General features: G+C 40.6%; 1 protein-coding gene across 6 annotated transcripts in view; it reads right to left on the minus strand.

Annotated features, from left to right (window-relative positions):
* Positions 1 to 103: 103 nt before the first annotated feature.
* Positions 104 to 18,264, minus strand: part of mef2cb (myocyte enhancer factor 2cb) — a 99,715-nt gene continuing 81,554 nt past the window's right edge. For 4 of the 6 annotated variants that reach the window (XM_049470649.1, XM_049470648.1, XM_049470647.1 and 1 more), the window contains 6 exons: positions 15,588 to 15,756; positions 14,297 to 14,371; positions 8,156 to 8,328; positions 5,783 to 5,912; positions 4,395 to 4,530; positions 104 to 3,705 (listed from right to left, as the gene is read on the minus strand). In XM_049470649.1, coding sequence (XP_049326606.1) covers positions 3,339 to 3,705; positions 4,395 to 4,530; positions 5,783 to 5,912; positions 8,156 to 8,328; positions 14,297 to 14,371; positions 15,588 to 15,756 — 1,050 coding nt within the window. In that variant the 3' untranslated portion in view covers positions 104 to 3,338. The remainder of the gene's footprint in view (positions 3,706 to 4,394; positions 4,531 to 5,782; positions 5,913 to 8,155; positions 8,329 to 14,296; positions 14,372 to 15,587; positions 15,757 to 18,264) is intronic. The other 2 variants (XM_049470650.1, XM_022667573.2) reach the window with 1 other exon arrangement.

The raw sequence follows: 18,264 nt of genomic DNA on the forward strand, positions 1-18,264 counted from the left end.
TGTATTTTTACATGATCAGTGTGTGTGTGAACGAGACTGAAGTGAATTCTTTAGAATTCTAAAACACATCAAACACAATAAAAACACACTTGGGCACCAGTGGTAACTAAGAAAGCCAGTAACTTTACTGAATTCTCTGCAAAATACAAATACCTTTTTTGAATCCCAGCAGGAGAAACGATTTTTTTTAATCCATACATTAATTTTTCACTACATACAGCTGAATCAAGTCCCTTGAGATACAGAGATGTGTTTTTTTAATTTAATGACATCTTGTCTTCAAGTGGCGACAAAGTCCAGCTTATGCCGCTGAAAGCCTCTTTCTCCTGGTTTCAAAAAAAAAAAAAAAGAAAAAAGGAAAGAAGAAAGAAAAAGACAAAGAAACAGAAAAACAGAAAACACATTTTCCTTTCAACCTTACACGTGGTAGGTTTATACAAGCTACATTTGTTACTACAGAATTTTTCTTTTTATTCTTTTTTTTTTGTATTTTTTAAAATGGAAACAAACAATATTTTGAAGGAAAACAACAGCAAACCAAAAAAGAATGAACCAGGATGGACAGACGTGGACATGTTGTGTGAGATTTAGAGAACAAACAATGATGTAATATTTTAATTCACAATACTGTACACTTTTTCACCGGTTGGGTTTCTTTGCTTTTTGCTTTAAATATCCCATTTCGTTTTCATGTCTTTCATGTCATGATTGATTGATGATGGTTCTGATTATTTTGAGGTACTGGGAGGGTGAATATGAGGTACCAGTATTATTCTGAAAAAAGAAGTCCCCAAACTTCAATAATAAGAACAAATGAAGAAATACTAGAAGAGACTAGAACAAAGCCAAAAGAACACTGCTCCACGTCTTTGGTTAAAAAATATATCAAATGTCCAATCACATCAAGATATGAATCGTATCAAGCGTATTGATATCATTGTGAACGTGACTGTTAGTGATGGTAATGGGTATGTTTAGAAGAAATGGGCCTTGTGTACATTTGTGTTACTGAAATGGACAAAAAGTAATGGCACAAATGAGCTAAATATACACAAGCAAGGGTTCACAAAATCAGCCTAGTTAAAATGAGTTAGAAATCCAGGACAGCACGACAAACTCATCTCTCATGCTTTCAAAAATCTTTCAGTGCAACGTCAATTCAAGAGAAACTACTCTCAGTATTTGTTGGGAGTTGGAATTCCGTCCGCTTTGGTGTTCACACACTTATAAATAATCTAAGATCAGAAAGGTTGTGCTTGTTCCTAACCAAAGCACACATTAGGATAAATATCTTGTGCTCACTGAAAGTTACGTTAATATAAATGCAAGCAGGTGAACCACTGGTACACAAACTATATAGTTATAGTAAGAAACCAAAAGAAAATTGTTAATTTTTGCTCTCAATGAGCATTACCCGATTGGACGTGTGCTTTCTCCACAGAGGAGTATTTCACACTCGTCACCTGAGTCTCTAGACCATTGCTTTCTGAAGAGGTGTGTCTTTTTCTGTTGGCATTGCTGGATGAATTATTGAATTTTTGAAAAGTCTAGAATCTGAAATCCTGGCTGGGTTTGCCCCTGAAAGATTCTGTGTATGGAGCAATAAGAAGAACAAAAAAAAAAAAAAAAAAAAAGAAGAATAAAAGACAAAACAAACATGTGCAACTGTACTTATGTAACCTCACACTGAAAGAAAAAAAATGCTATGACCATAATTATTATCATATATATTTATATATTAGAAAGCTATACACAAGCATGTTAATTTCACAGATTTTTTAAAAAGAATCTTAATATTATTATTCAATATAATTAGAAATACACGTTTAAAAACAAACAAAAAAAAACTCTACAAAATGAAAACAAGAAAACTGTTGAGCAAAGCAAGGGTTCTCAGATGTCATCATGATGGCTTAGGTTCGAAAAGCCCAAGGTTACTCCTTCTTGTACGACTATCATTTTTTTTAGATAAGCAAAGCTATCAAAACACATTCTGGCTTATATAAACTACAAAAAGCCACAAAAATGCTTTGCATTGTATTTCCTTTTTATATGAAAATATAAGCAAGTGTATCATACAATTGTTTCTTTTTTTTCATTTCTTTCGTTTTTTTTTTTTTAATACTGAACATTTAAAGCAAGTCCTAGGTTTTTTTTTTATTTCATCAGAATAAACTAACATGGCTCTTAATTTTAAGGTATGGTCCTTCGTCTACTGACTGACTGACTGACTCACTGACTGCCGTTCTTCAATCTAGCTGTTGAAGCTTCTCGACAGAAGAGCTCGATTCATCAAAAGTTCAGAAAAATTCCTTCTCCCTGACTAAAACCTAGCGGGCTGTATACCTGTACAATCCTTCAGAGAACAAAAAAAAAATCTTGCATAAAAGCTTTCATTTGCGTTCAATCGGCAACGCCTGGCAACCTCGACCCTTTTCCCCCTTGTCCCTGCTCCCGCTCTCTATGTACAATACGTTGAACCTGCAACATGACATTGTCGATCATAACATACATTTAGCGAGGGAACACACTCTGAAGAGAGTGGCAAAGAAAACTGAATCTGTACACATGGTGTTGGTAGGGCAACTCAAGTGCTTGCTCGCTTGCCACTGTCTCAACTCCACTCTACAGCCCTCAGCTGAGCTTTCTCCCATGGCTGAATATCGCTGAGGAAAGGTTTGTAAGTACTTTTACAAAAAGATCATCAAGAGAGTACCTGACATATATATATATTTGTGTTGTTGTTGTTGCTGTTGCTTTTCGTTACTATGCATATATGTACACCTACATACACACATATGTAAATATATATATATATATATATATATATATATATATATACATGCATATGTGTGCATATATACATATATATATATATATATATACGGTAAATTCTCCAAAAGTTAAATCCACGCACGGCACAAGTTATGCATAGTAACCCTGCCCACTAAAAACTATGTTCTCAACCCACGTATGCTAGCACCTCCTGCCCTTTTCCCCTACCGACACCCATCGATCGATTACGTCAATATGTACTGTATATTGGACACACCCTTTTAAAAAAGACAACAAAAACCTTGCACAGCTAATTTCGAGAAGTTTCGAGAAAAAAACACCTCCTCCCTGTTTACATAGTGACCGACAGGACGGGGAGGCCGACAACTCGTCAGAAAAAGACAGCAGAAGTTGAGAAAAGAGAGAGTGTGTATTTGTGTGTGTATGTGTGTTTGTGTGAGAACGTTGTAACAACTGCACATCATGTGGCGCGGGTGGGCCAAAGTCAAGGTCGGGGGGGACGTGAAGGTGTTGAGGCGTCTGGGTTTGCTGGGCGGGGCTTATCATGTGGCCCAGCCTTCGGACAGGCGCACTCGTTTGATAGAAGGACTGTCGCGCTCGTCCAGGCCGGGCCGTCCCATTCCCAGGGGTGAGTGGAAGTCGGGCCGGTGCTCGTCCCGTTCGCTGCCATCGTGCGAGCTGCCGCAGCTGCTGAGGCTATCGGCTGGCGAGCGGCCCGAGTCCTGCCGCGCCTGAGGGGGCGGGGCCCCGTGCTGCTGCTGGTGGGGAGGAGGCGGGGCGTATCCAGCGGGCGTGGCGCTGCTGGAGCGATCTCTAGGAGGAGAAACAGGTTCGGACTTGATGTGCAGGCTTTGAGTAGAGGGCAGGGAGAGATTTGAACCCTGACATAAGTGAGAGCTAGTGCAATTTCTGTAGGAAGGAAAGGAAACGGAGGGGGGTTACAGAACGTGACGAGTGCCCAGGCACTCATATATATATAGTGCATACATAGTGAAACACAAATTATTATTATAAACATATTATTATTGTTAAAATTATAATTAGAATTAACTTCATAAAATCATTCTAGAGCATTTTTAAGGACTACCTCTATAAAGTTAATATATCAATGATACATGGCTTTATTCTGAACAGAGGATTTAATCTATGACTGGTTCATAAACTAAAGACAATACAAAAAGAACTACAAAAATGCAAACAAAAAGTGAAACAAAAATGGGTGCCACTTTAAAATAAGACTACCTTTATAAAGGGTGTATAAATTAGTTTATTAATGGTTACTAATTAGGTTGTAAATGCCTTAAAAGTCATTAATAATCAGTTATAACACATACGTAGAAAAGGCAACAATATAGATGGCTGTGGGTTCACTGTTTGGCAAACAACAGGTCACTGTTGCCCTTTCTAAGTACATGTCATAACTGATTATTAATGATTTTTAAGGCATTTACAACCTAATTAGTAACCATTAATAAACTAATTGTAAACCATTTATAAACCCTTTATAAAGGTAGTCTTATTATAAAGTGGTACCCAAAAGTGAGTGAAAGAGACATGTTAAAGCTACCAGTGAGAACCAGTACTCAAAAGTGTCTTACCCCAGCTGTCCCAGAGCAGAGTGCTGCATGTTCTGGAGGTGCTGCTGTTGCCATCCACTCATTGAGCCCAGGTGCAGGGTGTTGGCACTGTTGAAACCAGATATAGACGAAAGGTCTGCACTGCTCAGAGAGTATTCTAGAGCGGAGAACAGAACAGAGGAACAGCGTTAGAGGTAAACTTTTTACAAACTAAGATGAATGACCTGAAATGGCTTCCATTAGGAGTCAAATAAGCCAAATAACAATACATCAATACATAGTTCGGACAGTGACGGAGATTTTGTTGTTTTTGGCTCTGCACTTAAAACACTCTGTGGCTTTTAACCTTCAGTAAGTGGTATGAATGCTTCTGGTTGGGTGATTGATTTACATCAGATTTAGAGTATTTCTATTTATTTTATGCCTTTAGCTGCTAGAGTTGCATGGGGATCCATTATGATAAGACCAGAGATAAAGATTTTTTTTAAGAACTAATTGTAAAAAAAAAATCAAATGACACTCATAGCGGATTTGTGCTGACCCAAAATGAAAATTAGAGTTATGGGGCCTTTAGACTTTTAGAAAGATGAGACCCTTTACATTTTTAACATTTGCTTGTAAATGAGAGTTTCACTCCTGGGCTTTTTAAAGCAGTGGTTTGTATTTTTTTAATAAAATCTATGAGGCCATGCAGATGTGTTGTTCTTACTGTATAATGTTCATCTTATTAATAGACTATTTATTAATGGTATTCTTTAGCGATATTACACAGCAATGCTTATTCTTGAGTTCAGATAATAGATTACCTTTTATTCATTTTAAAGTTTATGCTATCTTTCTCACTCTATAACCACCATCTCTTTCTCTCTCTATATATCTCTTTCTCACATTTGCATGGTCATGCTGTTGAAGGTGTGGAATATGGAGCTACACTAGCATTTATTTTTTTTACATTAAAATGCTCAGGTAAACTTTGTTACTCAGAACAATATTTTACTTAAAAAAGCATCAAAACCACCCTGAGATATTATAATACAGTAAAAAAAAACTTAGTCTTAAGGATAAAAAAGTGAGATTAATCATGAATAATCCCTCAACTCATTAAACTGTATGTAAACCTCCAAATAATAGATAGAAGTGTTTTAATTGCATAAAAATAGACTTTTCTTTTACTCATTTTTTAGGACTTTGATTATTTCTGTCATTATATTTAAACAATTGCATTATATTGTGTTACACTGAATCGCAACTCCTGTATAGTGATAAATATTGTATCGCCAACTTCTTGCCAATACTAACATATTATAGGTGTGAAATCCTTAAACACAGTTTGCATACTGAGTTGAGTTTAGAACAACAACCACCACAAAAAAAAAAAAAAAAAAAAAAAAAACTTCAGTTCTACCTACCGGTACCATATGAGGTGGAGATGGCTGAAGGATAGCCGCCCATTCCCTGTCCTGGTAGGGTGGGAGTTGCGACAGAAACCACCGGGGTAGCCAATGACTGAGCAGACTGGGAGTTGTTTATTCTCTGGTTCTGTGAGAGAAAAAAAAGTACGAAGAGGAAGAGAAGCATTAAGACGGAAGACGTCAGTCATGTAAACTCTCTTTGTTCCGCACAGACGGCAAGAGAACAAGCAAACTTGTGAAAAGAAATTAATCACTTCACGGAGCGCAGCACCACTGAACTCTCCCAACCTATCATTTACAACCCCGTGCAGGGTGCTTGGTCGCTATAGTAACCCATACGGTCTCCAAGGCAACTAAATCAGCAACAACAGGGGGGCGGGGCTGTTTTTTCTGTAATTTTTTTTTACTGGAATGATGACTGATGAGGTAGAAATGCACTCATGTCCTTCATTCGGAGGGTTGAGAAAAGCTCGTATGGGAAGCAGAGATGGAGTGGGTTGCTCAGAGAGATTTGTTGGCTGGCAGCAGGAGGAACGAGGGTGTGCTGACCTAAAGCAACCACTAGGAGTCGCTGCAGCTCCTTCTTAATGTTGTTTTTTTGTCTCGCAGACCTAGGCATTGTTTACTAGTAAGCCCAGTAAGCAGAAGGTACTGCTTACTAACCCATTAAGTTTTGCTTATGCTAAGCAGTAATGAGAGTAAAATAAAGGTGAGTGGATTCTGGCTTGTAAAGCATGTAAGAACGCATTATAAATGATCGTCTAAAATCTACAAGACTAAAAGACTAAAGGGTCTAATCTCAGACAATGACTGCAGGAAGATGAATGAAGGCCTTTATGTCTGTTGGTCTATGTCACCAGTTTGAGTTTCAGTCCCACTTACCAAGAGAAGGTCAACATCCTCAGACTGACGGCAGTAAAGAGGGGAGGGCAGTAAATTCAGAATTAGTGTCATTGGCTGTGGGATGTGTGGGTTATGCTAAATGATGAGTCTGTTCTATGGGTAAGAGGACTACTAAAGTCCAGGACTACCTACACAGTAGCTCGACTAGTGTGGAAGAGAAAGTGTCTAAGGGCTCCTCTAGGTAAAGCTTACTAGGAAAATTCATGAGAAGAGAAGAGAAGGAAAGAGAATAGAAGAGAAGAGAAGAGAAAATGTGAGGAACGGAAGAAGAGGGAGGAAGGAGAGAAAGGAAGTGGAGTAGGAAAGGAAAGAGAATAATGTAAGGGAAGAGGTGAGAGAAGGAAAGAGCAGGGTGAATGGAAAAAGAGAAATTAAGAAAATAGGACAAAATTTGAAGGGAAATGTAGAAGAAAATAAAAGAGAGAAGAAGAAAGGGTAGGTAAGGAGAGAAGAGTAGGGTAAGATGAGAAGAGGAAAAAATTAGAAGACAAGGATGGAAGGGAAAGGTAGAAGGGAAGAAAAGAGGAGAAGAAGAAGAGTATGTAAGGAGAGAAGAGAAAAGAACAGGAAGAGAAGAAGGAAGAAAATAGAAAACAGAAAAAGAGAGGACAAAATAAGAGAAGATGATAATGAGGAGAGAGAATAAAAGGGAAAGGGAATAAATAAAGATACAGGGAAAGTGTATGGGCAGAGGACAGGAGAAGAAAATGATAGGGAAGAAGAGAAGTAAAGAATAGAAGTTATGGCAAGAAGAAAGGAAGAAATGAAGGAAGAGTAGAAGAAGGTAGAAGAGAAAAGTGTAAAGGCAGAGGAGAGGAGAGGAGAGGAAAAGGATATGGAGGAAGAGAAGAAAAGAAGAGAAGGTTTGGTAGGAGAAGAAGGGAAGAAATTAAAGAAGAGTAGAAAAGAGTAGGAGAAAAAGTGATGAAAAGTTATAAGGAGAGAAGGAGAGGAAAAGAGGAGAAAAGTAGGATAAATAAGAAAGGAGTGAAGAAGATAATGGGAGGGAAGAGAAGGAAATAGAATGATAGGAGAAGATGTGAGAAAGGGATAGGAAAAGGAAATGTGTAGAAGGAGAGAGAACAGAAAAGATTAGGAAAGTATAGAAAAGGTTTGAAAGAAGTGGAGAAGGGGAAAGAATGAAGAAATAATGAGAAGGGATGGGATTACAGTAGAAAAGAAGAGGACATAAGCAAATTGAATGGAATACACAAGGAACAGGAAGGAAAAAGAAGTGAAGAGGACAGTGGAAGAGAAGAGAGGTGAAGATAAGAGAAGAGAAGAGCAGGGATAAAAAAAGGATGGAGTACAGTATGGAGAGGAATAGGGATGGGAATATAGAAGAGAACAGAAAGGAAGAGAAGGGAAGGAAACACAAGGGAAAAGAGGTGAAGAGAGGAGGACAGTTGAGGAGAAGAAAGGTCATGTTGTTCTAAGTCAGAAACTAAATTGATGAGGGTCACTTACAATAGAGGGCATGTTGTTCTTGGCTCCAGGTGGGATGAGCACGCGCAGGTCAGGTTTGCGGCTGTTCATGCCCAGGTTCATGGGCGGAGGAGACTTGGCCTGCATGTTCTTGTTCATGCCTCCAGAGGACCCCAGCAATCCAGGAGAGTTACGGTGGTTTCCGTAACCATTTCCTAACGAGGAGAGAGAAATAGAGAGAGAGAGAGTCAGGCACTCCAGAATACTGCCAAGTACGGCACATCAAGCTTTCACCATGCCACAACTTTTAACTAAGCTTCATTTGACCCGCTGCCTTCCAACCCAAATGCGCCAATTTCCAGGTCATCTACTATAAAGCAGCCATTCAGACTTGTCTTCGACACGTCTCTTTACTCCAGGTTCCTTTCACCACGCGTGGCCATTAAAGCTAAGTCTTGACGCGTTCCGCCGCATTACCACCGTCTTCGATCGTCTTTCAGCAGAAACGTGAGCTTTCGGCTCGACAGCGCCTCATGATTTCATGTAGTCTTAGCCACAGCTAAGCAGTCATTCATGTGCAGCAAGTCCTCACCGAAACACACCCTCTCATTCAGCTCTCAGGAAACCACAGAGAATTAGCTGTCTCTCATAGCACATAGCCCATTTCAGCCAGTCTGCTCTCTAGGTCTCATAAGTCAAACACTCTGGAGAAAGGAGAGACGCTCGGTATGGCTTTAAATAGACGTTCTTCTTAAGTTCTTATGGTTTTCTTTGTTCCTTTGTCTATCGCTTATACGTTTTTTTTTTTTGGAATCTGTGGTCAAATCTCAGAAGGACCTTATGTGGAGATGAGGGGGAAGTGTTACAATTACAAAGTGTCCCTGCTGGAATGACTAAAAGACCCCTTTTTTCACCAAGTTTTTGCAATTTCGGAAAATGTTCAAATGGAAAGACACCAACATTTTAATTTTAAGTGAAAATATTCATAAAAATGATTTGTATGCTAGGATAAGATAAAGAGAAGTTAAACTGAGAAATATAGTGAGGAAAAAGTTTTTTTTTTTTTTAAATAAATAAACAATGACCTAACAAGCTGTATTTAAATGCAGAATGTCTGGTATTATCATAGTGAAATGGTTATCAACTGGTAAAGATGGATGGTGAATGGAAATGACTGGCCCTTCAAATAATCCAATCATGGCTTAAAGTTCTTAAAAATGTTCCTTTAAAAAATTCTGAAATGGCAAGCTCAAATCTTGTCTATAAATGAAACTGTCTGGTGGGTTGGCACTCCCAGATGTGTGGTTGAAGCTGTTGAGTTTGCTGTTGAGCGATTTCTTCTATTGATGCTCCTCATAATCAAAAATGGTGTCTACCATCGTCTACCGTTTCTTTGTTAAGCCATACTTTAGCCAGAATTTTAGAAATGCCTACAACATTTGCAAAATGTTTGCTTGGAAACCCAGCTATTGAAAATGTTCCTTTTTTTAGATACAACAACAGTGCAATTCTAATCTGTCTGTAATAACTACAAGAGCAACAGCACTTTTTTCCTTCGTCACTTCATAGCTTTATTTATTTCAACAGGGGAAAGAAACGCTATTAAGTTCTGGAACCATCTACTATGTTCTACTCTAAGACTGTGATGTCTGCCTGACGCCTATCGGAACATTTCCCTTCCGTATAAAGCGAGTCACCTCACCTCAGCAGGCAAAGACTTCCCATCAGCTATCTTTAGAGAAGTCAAGAGACGAGAGCATGTGTTTGGGAGAGAGAGAGAGATGAGTCTCACTTGTTCCTGCTGTGGTTTTGCAGTAAAGAGGCAGGTGTTTGGTGAATAGAGGAGACAGGAAACTCACCGATGTGCTTTTTCTATTTCTATTAAATATTACAGATTTCACGTTGCAGGGCACTGATATCAACAATATCAAGATTAAAGGTTTGTGAGAATGTACCAAACACCTTTGTGAATAGTATATAGTATAGGCCTTTTTTAAGGCTGCCAGTGAATTGTATGTCCTGTTGCCATGAAAGGCAGCAGCCCCAAAAATGACAAAAACGGTTAACTCTTAAACACAGGCAATCAGGGATAAGTACATGTGCATCCATGTGGCTTTGACCAGCAAAGACCAAAGAATGAATCAGGCTGGTAATCGACATTCCTAATCCAAGACTGCTCTGCCCTGACTCCACCGACTCCACCAAACCCAGAGGGGTACATTACAGTGGGAAAGAGCGAGAAGAGCGAGAGAAGTATGGTGTCTTTGTTTCTTTCCACAGCCCTCGTTCTTTCTTTGAGGGTTAAAACATGAAGCGCCATACACTCGCTGCCACTTAAAAGAGGGGCAGGAATTATACGTTAGACATAAATGAACTTCCTAATCATATGCTGAAGGGGCAAACGAGACGCAGATGTTGTCCTCGGCAATTTCTCCCCGGTGATCTTTCTTTAATTTGAAGGCAACGGTTTTTGTTGTTTTGAAATGAAAAGTCTTGAAAGCGCAATTTGTATGATTCGAGGAAAATGAGGGGGGAGAGGCAGGGTGGGAACCAGGAGATTGTGAGGGAGAAGAGTGTATGTGTGCTTCCATGCGCATGTATGTATGTGTGTGTGTATGTGTGAGTAAGCGTGTGTGTTAGTGTGTGTGTGTGTGTGAGCGCTATTTGCAATGATGTATTTCCTGCCTCCTCTTCATACACAGTGAAGTATAGGCTGCAAACAGCTGGCTCCGGTACTTTTCAGAACACTTGACGGCTCAACAACCACACATCATTGTTGAGGGTTCAGAGAGTGCGAGGGAGAAGAAAACACATCCCCCTTTTCCCCTCAAAGCCAGATTTATTCATCCTGATACTTTCTCTATCAAGAAACTAGGCCGATGCTTTAGGTTTCAAAGCCTACCTCCCCGATTTCAAATATTTTGGCTTTAAAGAGCTGCATTGTGGGTTAGCACCCACCTTAAGAACCTGAGCGTCTGAAGGCTGAGACTTACTAAAAACCTAAAAAGTCATGTAGTTTCTCTACCTAACTACCTAACTAACTAACTTATTAACTAACTTACTGTCTGAGGAACAGTTCAAGCACTCTCCAGTGTTTGTTCCTTCTGTTCTGCTCTGGCAGTCGTAAAGACAAGATAAGATTTCATAACGCAAAAGAAGAAACATTACGGACAACTGTTACTAGAAGCAATTATGAAATATATTAACTGCTCTATTTAGATGTTGATTCACAGTGTAGTGAGTGTAGTAAATAAACCTGTGTCTGATGAAGCTTTTCTTACAGCTCTTTCAGCTTTATTGACACTTGATGACTAAAGAATACAATTACCACACATGCCAGACAGCACAGCACAGTTATATGAAAAACAGTGAAAACCTATTGAAATATTCAGACTTCAAATCTGTGCTGAGAGATATAGGTAATATAAGCAACCAAATTAAACTGGTTGGTCCTGGTTTAGTCTGTGTCTAGGCAGGAAGACTTGAAGCAGTGCTGTATATTGGCATAGAACCAATTCACCACTTCCTGTCAGTACGATTTGGGATAGAATATATTGTTTTGTGTACTAACCTGCCAAACCGGGAATATTACGATTTATTTATATACAGTCTATTCTAATATACATTCGAATAGACACTATTCTAATTATCTTTTTTTGCTGTATTTGATTATTTGTGTCACTTTAAGTAGTAATCAATGTGGTGGTGTCATAACTTTTGCCTCAAATGCTTTTTATGAGACTTCTTATAATAAATAATTAAATTGTACATGTTATTTTTTACAATTTAAGCCATTGTTAAAGCATTTTCTAATTTTCTAAAGTTTAAAATGTCATTTACATGTCATGTATTGGTATCGGCCTGTGTTTATGTGTTAAGTCTAAAAGTTAGATTATGCAGGCTTCTCTTTCTCTCTTTTCTATCTCTTTGTTTTTCTCTCTCACACACATACACATACACACACACACACATCAGCATGTGCCCAAGGGCCTCCCATTTTACTCACAATGGGGAAGTGCTAAAATTACAGCTGGCCATGTACCAGTGGCCCCCTCCACCCGCACAAAAAGGCCTGATGTGTACATTTGATAAAGAAGCCAAGGCTATTTCTGGACCTTCGCAGAAGAAGAAGCCTAACTGTAAATGTGCCGGGCCTGAGTTTCCGTGCGAGGGCCACATAAGGGCCAGCGGATGTTGCCAGCACGGTTAAGCGCACGCTGGACAGTTGTCTTCAATTCCTTGTCATGGTTTAACGGCCGTGCTGGATCCTGTTCTCCATAGGCATTGTTGGGCTTGAGGTTTTGGGCCGTGGCCCGGGTTTGTCAACCGAAATAACGCGCGGGGAGCTAATCGAATGAACAGCATTCAGGCAGCCATGAGTTGGCCTGTTGTGTTCGTGACGTATGACGCGGAGTCTTCTCCAAATTCTGGAACATACGCAGCATGCTGCATGTCTAATTGCCATGTGACACATAGTGTAGTGTGTACACTAACGCATACGCTGCTTTTGAGAGAAGTTGCGGTTGTCTGAGAACGCTGCGGGTAAATAAGCATCTGAATGGAAATTATTGACTATTTGGCAAAGTTTGCTGGCGCGTGAGGTATTGTCCTATTTTCCAAATGAAGTCTGGTTATTCATCATTTACTGTAATGCCATTTCGACTGTGAGGGGAGCTTTTTTGAAACCTCAGTCATGACTAAGAGCAAATTTGAGTAAAATGTGAAATGCGTGAATATTCATCTCAAGACACTCTTAAGTTTGGGACGTCAATCTTGGATGTTCGGATGCTTGAAAGAGACGTCTTTGAGCACCCCATGACTCTTGGAGGCCGTTGTTTCCAATGGGACGGCCTGAGTTTGAGCCACACTGCGGCCTCTGTTCGGCCTGGGCTTGATACAATGGCCGCATTGGATGGCTGCACGCTTTGAGTACGGAGCTTGGACGGAAGGGTCGCTGCCATAAGTGGCACTTTTGTGTGCGATGGACAGTAAAGACTGGGGGTTAGACAGAGGGACCTCGGCCTCACCCCTCAGCAGTGGCCCTGGGGGCACTGCAGGGCCAGACAAGGTTAGCCAGCTGTGCTAGACTGAGCCCCTTGCCAGTTTCCAAGAAGCTACTGTCCTGCTTTTTATATAGAAGCCATGGTTCTGTGGTGACCACTGCTAGCTGAGTAGTTCAGACAGACGCACACAGACACATATGCAGGAGCATACGCATATGCATACATAAGCTGTCTCTGAGGCGACCACAAGTCAAAGCCCCAGTCTGTGTCCGCGTGCACTATAACTTTCCCTTTCAAGTGGATTAAACATACACACACACGCACACACACACACACACTTTCAATCCGCATACACATTCCGAAAGCTATTTACAGGCTAGTCTAGGAAAAAAAAAAATCAAACACACACACACACACACACACACACACACACACACACACACACACACACACAAACACACACAGGGACACACACTGCCCTGCAAGCCAAACATATGCTAGCATTTATGCTATACGAGAAGAAGAATTAAAGCAGCCAAACACAAACAAAAGGCCTGATGCAGCGAATGCTATGTGTGTTGCCGTGTTCCGCGTGAATCAGATGTTTGGAGGTAAGGCAAACAAACACTGGCGAGAGGTCAAACAAAGGCAATGCCAAGCCGTAATGCTGTTTACCCCTTTTACAAAAGACTACCGGCATTTACAACCCTCGCTACCAAGACTAAATGTTCTTTGAGCGCTTTTGAGTGAAAAACACGGTGCATACGCAAGGCTAAGCCAAACCTCAGGCAAAAAAAAATGTTTTCGTTGTGCTTGCACCCATCCAGCTTCATGCATTGCAATCGCCGGTAATTGTTATTTGTCGGAATAAAACGGCTCAAACATTGAAAATAGTTCATTTTCAGTCATTAACTTGTCATCTATTACATTGTCATTGCTAATTATAACGCAAACGAGAGGTATAGCGTATTTTGGACGCTGTTCTGCTGTTTATTCTGCATTTGCGTTGGTTCTAGCCTTCACACTGAAAAGTTAACGTAAGCGCTAATGGCAGCAGTCTGCAAGAAAATGGATGTTTGCTTAGCTCTGGCTTTTGCCTTTGGCGTTTTGTGGTCTGTTTAGGCTGGAAGAGAAAAAACGTGAATAAAAGTGTAAAAGATGTGAACAAGAGAGAACATACTGTAGTAGGTGGGGATGCCATCCTTACCAGCGCTGGTGCCAGGGCCTGTGGACAAATCGGCCCCCATAAGACCACCTGGGACAGAGAAAGCGAGAGCAAAAGAGAGAGAGGGGGAAAAAAGAAAGAGAGAGAAAGAGAAGGAGTGAGGAGATGTTTCGATCACCTCATTGCACTTGACGTCCATATCCTACCGCAAAAACCCTCTTTCAAACCTGTCACATCATTTATTTAGCTTCTTCCAACCGCGACCTTCTCCCACCTCCCACCTCCCACCTTCCACCTCCTCGGCCCAACTTCTATTAAAGTACATGTGTGTGTGTGTGTGTTTGTGAAAGAGAGAGAGAAAAAGTGTGCAACAGGCCAAGAAGATCAACTGAGGTGACAAATAGGAGTGTGTGTGTGTGTATGAGACAGCATCCTTTTCCTTTTCGCTTTTCTACAGGAGAGGTAGTGGTTGAGGGGGTGGGGAGGTACGGAGGAGCTGTGGCCACAGAGGCTGGGTTTCGGCGTTCCAAGAAAAATGACACATTTTTATTTTTAAGCCGGGAGTGCAGCGGTTGCGGTCGGGCAGTATGCGCGGGGCTGGGCCAAAGCTCATATTTAGCCAGCGCTCCTGTAATGGGCGGCTGATTGCATGGGGAGAGCATGGCTGCTAATGACAGGGCTGAGGGGGAGAGCCCCTAGCTTACCAAGCCGGAGACTATGGACAACAATAACAAACTGGGGGACGGGGGTGAAGCGTACGACCGCATGCCAACGGTGGCTATCTGTAACATATAGGTGGGATATGGTGAGGCAGGGCTGGGGGAAAGTGATTTGTAATGTCTGTAGCTTTGGATGTGGTGTAAGCATGCTTTATTTTTTTAGTTTTAATAATTGTGCCTCATGTTCTTATATTTGAAACCTTTGTAGTCTTATTAAAATGTTTAGGAAACTTTGGTTGTCCAAATGACACCATGATTCATTAATTTGTCTTTTCAGATTGCTGCTTTTACAGTATGAACTGCTACTAGAAAAGCTGTTCAGGGGAACTGTGGAAGTCAAGATGAGATTGAGAAAACTCATGTGGCAAGAAAGGCAAATCCAAAAAGCTAAATCATATATCTGCAAAGAACATTGGTTTTGTGTTTCCAGTTCCAGTTTACCCTTTTTACACTCACTACAGTCAAATAGTTTTCAAGAAATGACAGTTCAGGGGAGGTGTGGAAGTCAAGCTGAAACAAGAAGGGTGGTGCACCGCTCTACTGTGCAGTCAATTCTGTTGTGCATGGAAGCAAGTGAGTGTGTTTACCTGCACTGGGGGGCCTGTGTGTGACTCCAGGAGACATGCTGTTCCTCTGTAGGCTGTGGTGGGCCAATGGGACCAGGTTATGGTTGCCTAGGGAGCCACCAGGGTGACTGTAGATCTGGTTGCTCACTGGGATGGACACAGGCATATCATAGTTGGAGGGGGGCACGGCCTGATGGAGAAAGGGGATGCAACTCTTAGTGCAAGAATAGAAACAGAAATAGAAATAGGAAAAGTACCACTAGAACATTTTTGTGTATTGTGGAAGAAAGTAGTGAAAAAACACAGAGAGAGAGAAAGAGAGAGAGAGAGAGAGAGAGAGAGAGAGAGAAAGGGAGAGAGAACAGAGAAGTCCAGCTTTTTTAAAAGGAGTGTTTATCCTATTTTTGTTGTGACTGTGACTGTGACTGACTCTACTGTCCAGGAAAGAAAAAAACTTTCTAGTAGATTTTAAAACTTTGCTATGAGGATTTGACTGCATTTATCCCCATCTTATTCCCAAAGTATTGGATGGAGCACCATCACTCTAGAGAACGCAGTTCCACTGCTCCATAGCTCCATGCCAAGGTGTTTTATACCCCTATTAGTCCATGTGGAATCATCTGTTCCAGAGGGCCCTATTCTATTTGAAGTAACTTAAAGTACTAACGAAGGCTGAATGCATTCATTACAAAAGGTGTCCAATTGATCAATTTCTTTTAACATGCAGTAAATCAATATAGTGACAGACACGACATGAAAAACTAAAGACAGATAGATGGAAAGAAGGATAAAGAGAGATCTTCCGCGATCTTCCCTCATTCAGCATGTCAGTCTAGGAGAGAGAGGCTTAACCTTGAAGAGCAGTGGCAAGTGAGCTCTTCCTCCCCCATGTTGTTTCATAAGGAGAAAATAGCCCCCTAATTGCAGCCATGTGTCCTAAGGGTCCGTAAGTGCTCATCTGGGGGAGCATCAGCCGGCAGAAACCGGAGACGAGTCCCTCCCTCTCTCTCTTTCTTTCTCGTTCTGTCAGTCTATCTCTCTCTCTCGTTCTCTCCCTCTCTCTCTCAGTCTGCCCGCAAGGCCGTAGCAGCAATCACTTGCTCAGAGCTAGGCAAATATTTTTGTTCAGTGTTGAAGGTCTCTGAGAACGAGTGTTCCTCTTTCCCCTCGTGGCTTCGCTTTTTGCTTTCTTTCTTCTTCCCCTCCTTCCTCTGCCTGTAAGTTGTGCCCTATCCTATCTTTCCACAAAAATCCCAAACAAAGTCCTCACATTTTACGATCCTGAACAAACCCTTTGTTTCCGTACTAAATTTATCCACTGCTTCGCCCAGAATCCTATCATTTCTCCTCTTCTGTGCTTTCTAGATCATGCGTAGGGTCGGCTTTCTTCCTCCCTCCCTCTCTCTCTCTCTCTTTCTTTCTCTACATCTCTTCTGCAGGCTATTATTTGCGTGGTGCCATCCTTCCTGTTCTGCTCTGTAACTCGAAGAGCGCGGCCCAGCCACGGTGACCGCAAGCCAAACTGCCACCATGGCCGACACAATGGCCGACTCATCCCTGACCCGAACCCCGCCCTAGACCAGTCTCTTTCTGTGGGTTCTGCAATATTTTTCCACGTTTTTCTGTATTTGTGTTGCGATTCGTTGTTCCATTTGACTCAGCATTGACCACCTGGCGTGGACAGGTTTGGGATTACACTATAAACCAAAAAGACTTCTACATGGCACTGAAAAAAAAAAACTTCTACAGAAGGTTTTTTTTTACTGATTTGAAGAAAGCAAGCAAACAATTCTATTAATCTATTATTAAAACAGCACAATGTTACTTTGGTGAAGCGGCAGGAGTATACTGTCATGCTGCATAACCTAAATAAAGTCATATCTGTGTCAAATTCTTATTATAAATTACTCTACCCTGTCAGTGCACATGCTTACTTAACTTTCAATAACTAAATAGTTTTGCAACTCTCATCTCTTATCTCTCATTGTAAAATGCATGTGAAAAGAGTGTCCTTTAAGGGTTGCAAATTGTGCAAATTTTAAGTGCAAATTGCACTTTCCAATTGTAGGGAGAGCTTAGGCACAGCAAGAAATGCCAATTCTTGCATGATGATTTGTTGGGATGAAAACCTTTCTAACCTACATTTTCGAAAACATTTTTACAGTAAGTCTTCCACTGTGTAGATTTTAAACTTGATGCATGTTATACATCTCTATCAAAATGAAGAAAAAATTTTTTTAAACAGTTTAGTTTAAGTTTAAAATCTTTATATCATTTCCAAATGAATTACATATATGCTTTATATATTGAAACACATGAAATAATAATTATGAGTCAATGTGCAATAATACACAAAACTGTGTAGATGCATAATATAAAGTATATTTTATATTATGTTGAAGTGGAACACAACGGTATTCAGTATTTGAAACTTCTTTAGTCACTGCCTTCTGGTGTATCTTCTTGTTTGTGTGTGTCTGTGTGTGTGTGTTTGCAGGAGTGTTTGCACTGTGCTGTTTCATTTTATTTTTATATCGCGTTATTTAAGACACACTGATTAGCATGCGCTTTTTCACCTTGCATGCTCTGCGGAGACGGCAAAAGAAACCCATGCAAACCTATTAGTGACTCTATAGTGACTTTAGCTTAGGTTACAGCTAATTAATGTTACTTTTTACCATAAAGCACTCGTGATTAG

The sequence above is a fragment of the Astyanax mexicanus genome, chromosome 22, assembly GCF_023375975.1.
Source record: "Astyanax mexicanus isolate ESR-SI-001 chromosome 22, AstMex3_surface, whole genome shotgun sequence".
In the NCBI taxonomy this organism is placed as follows: Eukaryota; Metazoa; Chordata; class Actinopteri; order Characiformes; family Acestrorhamphidae; genus Astyanax; species Astyanax mexicanus.